Here is a 7530-nt window from a genome sequence, read left to right as displayed (position 1 = left end):
TTCCATTTTAGAGGCTTTTGTGCTTGTTTTGGAATTAGTGATGCTAGTTAGACTTCAGTACACCTATAGCTCTTTAATTCTGTTTTTATTTAATTAATTTTAAAAATGCATTATTCATTTTTATTATTGTTATTCTTCTTTTTTGTGTTATTATTTTGGATCTATTCTTCGCTTTAGTTGAGTTAGTTATGTCACTAAATTAAGCATAAAAAAATACTTAACATAGATCAAGTTTAAAGAATGAAGACATCTAAAAAGCCTATTAATTCAGTTTAATGGTTATTTAGTGTTGAAGATATAATAGCAACCAGACATTTAGACCAATTAATGCAATTCTACAATTCCATTTTCAAAGTGTATCAGATATTCGATTGATAAATACTTCAAAATGTATTGTATATTATTTTCTATTAAATTTCAGGGTTGCCCAGTCCAATAACACAGCATGCCAGTCGCCCTCCAGCATTGCCATTCAGCAAGCTTGCCACATTGCCACCTCTGCCCAAATCATCCTCCCCCTCATGAATGACAACAGACCGGCCAAGTATTGAGAGAGTCCCAAAGAGTGTTGCATTGGAGACCTGGGAGTGACGAATCTTCCCATTAACAGGCACAAAGTTCCCAAAGTCCCCTGGATGTTGTGGATGGTTCACGCTGAGGGGATTGTAATGCCCACCTGTAGATCCGCAGCCCTTGCTTAAGTCTCCGTACTCATGAATGTGCAACGCTCTGGGCTGCTGACTAGAGACAGGGAGACCATACAGCCTGAAAGTCACGCTCAGCTTGTCCTTTGGGCCAGACTGTGTGAAAAGAATGTGACCAGACACACGAGGCATGCCAGGTGCTAGTCCAGTGTTAGGGCGCATTCTACATACGGTTCTGAGCGGTTCTGAGCGTGACCCACAAACGTGCACAACATGGCAATTGAGCAAAAATGCTAGAAGTGGTAAAATGTAGAAGCTTTTCATTTCTTCTTTTCTCTGTGGCAAAGCAAAACACCTTAATTAAAAAAATCAAAAAGCCAAGTCAAATTATACAGTGAGCCAATGCATTTAACATCAACACTCTGTTTCTTTACACTCTTTGCAATGTTGAACATGGACTATGTGCTTATTATTGAGCCATATATTCACAAAAGTGTATGTATATACAAACATGAACTTTAAGGCAAGACACCATATGTGAAAAAATAACTAATAGATATGACCATACTTCCCTAGTTGACTGATAACATTAAGAACCACTTGCCTTACTGGTTTTAATGGTCTTAATTAATTAAAATGTTCAAATATCCTAAACAATATCATACGCCTCGTCGTTGCTAATCGCCAAAAACAAAATCTGTATCGTTAGGTTACATGTTATGCTCATGTACACAAGTATATTCTACTACAGCTACTTACCACTCGTGTGACGTCACGTTTAAAAAAAATAACTTTTAAATGACAAACGATCGGTGTTCCTTCGCGTGAAATAATGGAAGGTTGTTGTTTTACACTTGCATAACTCAGGGGCGTAAACATCTCAAATTCAGTAAATTATAGGCTAATGCTTGCACTCCTTCTACGGATCAAATTTCATGTCTGCCCACATTGCCCAAAGAAATCGTATGAATCATAAGCCTATGAAGATCACAAATAATAGAATATTTTTTTTCCCTCTTGTTTGTCCTCCATCAATGTTTTAGAAGTGAAAAGGTAGGTTTTTTTAGTATTATATATTTTGAGTATTTAAGATATAAAAAAAAAAAAAAAAAAAAAAACTTGTTTAGGCTCACCCAGAGCCAATGAGAGAGGCGCTCGCATGACGTTTCGACGTGACGTATGTGATTCATTTACATGACGTCTCAGTCCTCACTTCAGGACCAGGTAATTCAATGTATCGCAATATACGTGCTTCGCAATTATTGTATGTCTTTGAAGTGGTCTATCACACTCTTCTATAAAACAATCTCTTGAAACGAATGTAAAGCAATAACGCCACCGTGTCACCGTCATGCAAACGCATCGCTGCATTTCGCTCTATATATCTCTTAGGCCACGATAATCTATATTGCGCATGCCTGAAAACTTGTATTCTAAGCTACTTGCGGGGAACCTGGTTTCGCCATCATTGCTTAGGGGAAAGTCCCCGGACCCTGGTCAGAGATGTCCTGCATATTCAGCGCAGAGCGGCGGTTTGCGCAGCCTATCAGAGCTAAGATGTCCTCAGTGACGGAGCGTGGAGCTTGCATTCCCCGTTTGTCAATGAAAGAGTTACGCAAGTGTAGTACACACGTACATCTACAGAACGGGGCTCATTCTCAGCTTGCGCGTTGTTTTACACGGTCAATCTTAAATCTCAAATTCTTGAAATGATTATATTTATTGACAATTAATATTGACATGAAAACGGATTGTTTTCATATATATATATATGAAAACCTATTCCAGTCAGTTATTTCACTTCAATAAAATGACAATACTTGTCCGCTAGAGCTGATTTTCAAGGGATTTTTTATGAGAGCATTTTATTCTTACCATATTAAAATCCTTTGTGTAATTAATAACATAATACGTTAATTTAATTAATATAATTTATTCGAAATAAATTATTTTAAATAAATTATAATTGGGTTACCAAATTACATCAGCATCAACTCATCAACTCAAAAATATTTTATTTGAAAATGTGTAATTTATATAATTAAATGTTAGGAAATATAAACAAATGATACAAGTTTAAAAAGAGGAATTCACTACAGGGACATTTTAGCTGTTTAACTATTTAAATTGCCTTATTGACTGTCCTTCTGGTTTTTATTTTTCAGTACTCCGGTATCTACTATTAATTTACAACTCTTTAGTTTACATATTAGAAATACATTTTATATTTATGTATAGGCTATGTCTGTGTTCATATTGTGTTTTTATATTGTTGTTCTGTGTCCGTATTTTATTTTATTTTTTTCAGAACTCAGGGGATAACAAAAATATCTTAAATCGTAGTCTCCACAATTTGAATTTCGGGGCATTTTTGTCACTATCAATAGCATTTTCGCCCCTAGCCCCAATTCTCGACTACAACTGATGGTTTTTTTGTCATTACATCATCCCATTATAAACAGTATATTTGCTAACCGTGGCATAACGCTGTGCTCGTGCGGATCCATCTCGCTCTTAATGAAATCGAACCTCCAGTGTTCCATTAGAACTCTGGTCTGGACGCGCCCAGCTGATCCTGGATCCGCCCATATCTCAGCAACGCCACCTCTCATTGGCTAAACCGTCTGAAAATGCAAACCGCGGCATTTTATGGGTTGATCCTGCGCATGCGCACATCTGATAGTTTTGTTTGAAGGAGTTCTCGTAGCCAGAGAAGACTGGACTGTATTTGTCCGGAAAGAGTAGCTCTCTACGAGGTTGCCAACTAATACATTTTTAAAGGAACCTATGTGTGAAAAGCACCTATTTTCAAGACGCGGTTCTTCTCGAAAAGGCGCATAGCTGCTTGATGCATTACTATCATCATGTTAGGGCATTATCCAAACGTGGAAAAATCGCAGCTTGTCAACTACGTGGAGGATTATTTGGAATGTGTCGAATCGCTGCCTTTGGATATACAGAGGAATGTTTCATTGTTACGAGAGATCGACACCAAGTATCAAGGTAAGCGAAACATTTGTTAAAGGTGCCAGTGCGGTAGGATGTGTATTTATGCACATTTTAACGTTACATCGTGTGCACTTCACCCTGTGTGTAGACCGGCTTCGTTTAATTTCTTCACAGTAACATAAAATACATTTTCTTAAACGTTTTATCGGTGCTTCCAATGCTGTCCACGCCCGTTGTGTTTTAGTTGTGTTTTGTCTTTAGCACGTTCAACTATGTTTGTTCCAGCAACACTATCTTACCACCAGTGATCAGCCATTTTGACTAGTGCATACTCTGTACTGTTGTTTGGCAGTGCTCCTTCTTAACGCATCGCTTTAGTTGCCATAGTATCGACGTAATGGTGCTTTCAGCGGCGTGTGTTTTGTTCGCATGTTGCAGAAACATCTACAGCTCGATGCCGACGCCTCGTGAAGCCTTCGAGTTTTTACTTTACAGTTTGCAAATGAAGGTTACCGAGCAAAATTATTTATATGCAACGGGAAACGATTCATTCACGTTGCAAAGCACCGTGTAGTTCCTCATATTTTGACAAAACCGAGGTGCACGTACTGTGTGCTTGGGCAGGTAACGTTAACGTTAGACTGGCTGCATGGTTTTGTTCCACAGCGGTAGATTAAGCACTAGAACAACCCTGGCATACATGCATCGCGAATACCAAACAATCGACTGTATTATGTGGAAGCCAATTTCCGCCACATAAGAAAAATAAACGTGCTTTTGTAATTCATAATTATTATGACATAAAAAGTCTAAATTCGGACATACTATGACGTAACAAGTCATGAAAGTCTAAGTAATGACAAACTGTCTTGGTCTTCATTTAGATTTTTTTTTTACAATAGTAGGCTAGTTTGTCAATTTCTCATAATTATTTTGTGTGTCATATTTTGACTTTTTAATCTTATAATTATTACTTGGTGTGTCATAATCGACTTAATATGCCATCGACTTTTTGTCATAATTATGACTTTATGGCAGTGGTTCTCAACTGGTTTGGTCATGGGACCCACATTTTCCCATGGTCATTAAGCCGCGACACAACTTTTTTAAAGAACTTGAACTAATTCATATATATCTATATATATGTGTGTGTGTGTGTGTGTGTGTATTATAATGATTTATATGAATACAAAATGACACACACAAAGTACCGTCCCATGCATTGTAAGATTATGACTAAGACTGATGAATATACAGTATAAGGTAGGATATTAAATAGCAGTCCCAAAATAGGTTTTGTTAATTCAATAAAGTTAGTAAGTTGGTATGAGGCACCACAGTCATTTAAAAATAGTCAAAATAACACTAGGTGAAAAAAGTGGCAATGTTACAGTTACCACAATCATGTTACCTGTTACAGAAACAACAGTTACCATGAACAAACACAAATAAATGCACAATACTAACAACAGAATGAACATCATACCTTCCCAGCTTACACACAAAGTACCAGTTATGTAATTTATTGATACTTTTTGGTAATTTCATTACTTACTAATTGACATAACTACGACGTTGTAAGCTTTATTTATAGTAAAGTGATCTACAAGAAAGTTCACATTTCTGAGGTGAGAGACTAAAATAGCGTTAGAATAATGACACTGACATATAGCCTGACAGCATCTCATCTGACCGTGGATACTGAATCAGGACAACGCGTTTTTCTCAGGCACGCTTTACTTAAACTGCGTCTGACAGAAGTATCAATAGCTTTCATGCACGTCTTTCAAAATAAAAGTCTTGCTTAAGAAAAACATTGAATTACGTTTGTTGTTGTTTCTTTGACTGCACACTCCGTGACCCACTAGTTGAGAAACTGTTTTATGTCATAATTAAAGGTATAGCAGAGGATTTTTTACTTCCGGGTGGAGGTGATATACTATTGGTCCTCCTAACTGTCAATCATTCTGGTGAATCAATCAAACTTTTCAAAAAGTGGAGAGGGCGGGTCTTATCTAAAATTCAGAAAGATCCTCCGCTATACCTTTAAGATTTACCAAAGCATGATTTTTTTTTCTTCTTTTGGGATGGGAATGGGCTTCCATAGTAGTATGATAAAGAATGGCTTTGTAAAATGCATGCGGTGTGCACAAGCCACCTCACTTAATCTTTCTCTTTTTTTTTTTTTTCCTGTGCCACTCAGAGGTCCTCAAGGAGGTGGATGAGATCTATGATAAGTACAAAAAGGAGAGTGACAGTGGGCAGCGCAAGCGGCTGCAGATCCAGTTGCAGCGGGCGCTCATCAGCAGTCAGGAGCTGGGAGATGAGAAGATCCACGTGGTCACCCAGATGATGGAGGTGGTGGAAAACCGCTCGCGTCAGATCGAGGCCCACTCGCCCTGCTTCTTGGAGCCGGCGGACACGGAGCGACCGGTGGAGAAGGTGAGGCACGACCCCGCGAGCACCTCCGCGAATGTTCTGCCCGAGCGCTCTTCGACGCGGCGACCCAGACGTCAGCGCAACAGCGAGAGCCGTGACACTTGTGCCAATGGTGCCATGGAGGACCTGGGAGAAGAGCCTCCGCAGCAGCCCCGCGAGAAAAAGTCCAAGTCGGCCAAGAAGAAGAAGCGCTCCAAGGCCAAGCAAGAGCGAGAGGCATCGCCGGTGGAGTTCACCATCGATCCCAACGAGCCCACCTACTGCCTCTGTGAACAGGTGTCCTATGGGGAGATGATTGGTTGCGACAATGAGCAGTGTCCTATTGAGTGGTTCCATTTTTCCTGTGTTGGACTCACCTACAAGCCCAAGGGTAAATGGTATTGCCCCAAATGCAGGGGTGACAGTGAAAAGACTATGGAAAAAAGTGCAGATAGGGCCAAGAAGGATAGGAGGTCCAGGTAGTGCCTTACAGAAGATTGTCTAAGTGAAAATATGCCTGTGTGGGGGATTGGCGATTTTTGTGTTTAACTTATGTTAAAAGGTTCTCCTCATGCACTTAGCTGAAAAGTTTCCAAACAGGTGCTGTTGTTGCTTTTGCATTAGGTTGGAAAATGACCAACAAATGTTATTAACCCTGGAAACACAGATGTTTAAGATACTGCCACTAATGTCCCTAAGACAATGAAGAGTTCTTTTCTAAGCCTTTTTTCCTCTTAATTGTTGATTTTAGAAAGCCTGAAGACTTTATATATGTTGGAGGTCACCCGGTCCAGGATAACACTTGTTGTTAAAAAAAGAGGAGTGTGATCAATGCACAGGGTTTGATGAACATTATCAACACCTTTCTTTTGCATTTCTTCTTCTTTTGTTCCACATTTTAGGAAAAAAAAAGAAATATATATATATATATATATATATATATATATATATATGAAAACACACCTCTGAAATGTCTTCCAGTGAGAGAACAAATTCATTTTCTTTGTTACTGTTTTTGGAGTGATGTTTTTGTTAAATTCTCTTTTTTTAAGTTTCCTCTATTTAAATAAATCAGTGCTTGTTATGTCTCTAATCTGCTTGTTTTTGGTCACATGAATGATATAAAAAAATTCAGATATATAGACAATATGGTCTGCATATTAAGAGGTTGCTCGATTACACTACCAGGCAGAAACTCTTGAATTTCTTTGTCCTTTTAAAAATCTTTTGATATAAAGGCTTGTTTATAAAATATAAATCATTCATATGTATACATTTCTTTACGAAAACCAAAATTTTAACAATAAAAAAAGAAAGAAAAATTGGACTTAATAGTGAATGAGAAGTGTGCAACATATATATTATATGAATATGAAAGCATCACAGCAGCTGGCATCCAGACAGAGTGACTCATTTGAAGAGGAATTTAACATTTTATTTGTTTAATTTAATTTTGTTTTTACTATTCATCTAAAATGCGGAAAATCATATGAATAAAGAGTGAGTAGGGTTGTCAAAG

General features: G+C 38.0%; 2 protein-coding genes across 3 annotated transcripts; one reads left to right on the top strand and one right to left on the bottom strand.

Moving 5' to 3' along the window:
• Positions 1-257: 257 nt before the first annotated feature.
• On the bottom strand, positions 258-1586 carry sod3b (superoxide dismutase 3, extracellular b). 2 transcript variants are annotated; one of them, XM_081361882.1, is made up of 2 exons: positions 1404-1586; positions 258-980 (listed from the first exon to the last, which is right to left on the bottom strand). In XM_081361882.1, the coding sequence occupies exons 1-2, from the start codon at positions 1521-1523 to the stop codon at positions 411-413; spliced, it is 690 nt and encodes a 229-aa protein (XP_081218008.1). In that variant the 5' UTR covers positions 1524-1586; the 3' UTR covers positions 258-410. The 2 variants fall into 2 exon arrangements, with proteins under 2 accessions (XP_081218008.1, XP_081218009.1); XM_081361883.1 differs by having other exon boundaries at positions 258-999; positions 1404-1539.
• Positions 1587-3340: 1754 nt separating this feature from the next.
• ing2 (inhibitor of growth family, member 2) lies at positions 3341-6914 on the top strand. The gene is made up of 2 exons (XM_081360439.1): positions 3341-3647; positions 5797-6914. Exons 1-2 carry the CDS (start codon positions 3509-3511, stop codon positions 6492-6494), a joined length of 837 nt encoding a protein of 278 aa, XP_081216565.1. The 5' UTR covers positions 3341-3508; the 3' UTR covers positions 6495-6914.
• Positions 6915-7530: the final 616 nt, after the last annotated feature.

The sequence above is a fragment of the Scardinius erythrophthalmus genome, assembly GCF_964197995.2.
Source record: "Scardinius erythrophthalmus genome assembly, chromosome: 3".
Classification (NCBI taxonomy): domain Eukaryota; kingdom Metazoa; phylum Chordata; class Actinopteri; order Cypriniformes; family Leuciscidae; genus Scardinius; species Scardinius erythrophthalmus.
This window is presented reverse-complemented; position numbering and strand designations above follow the sequence as displayed.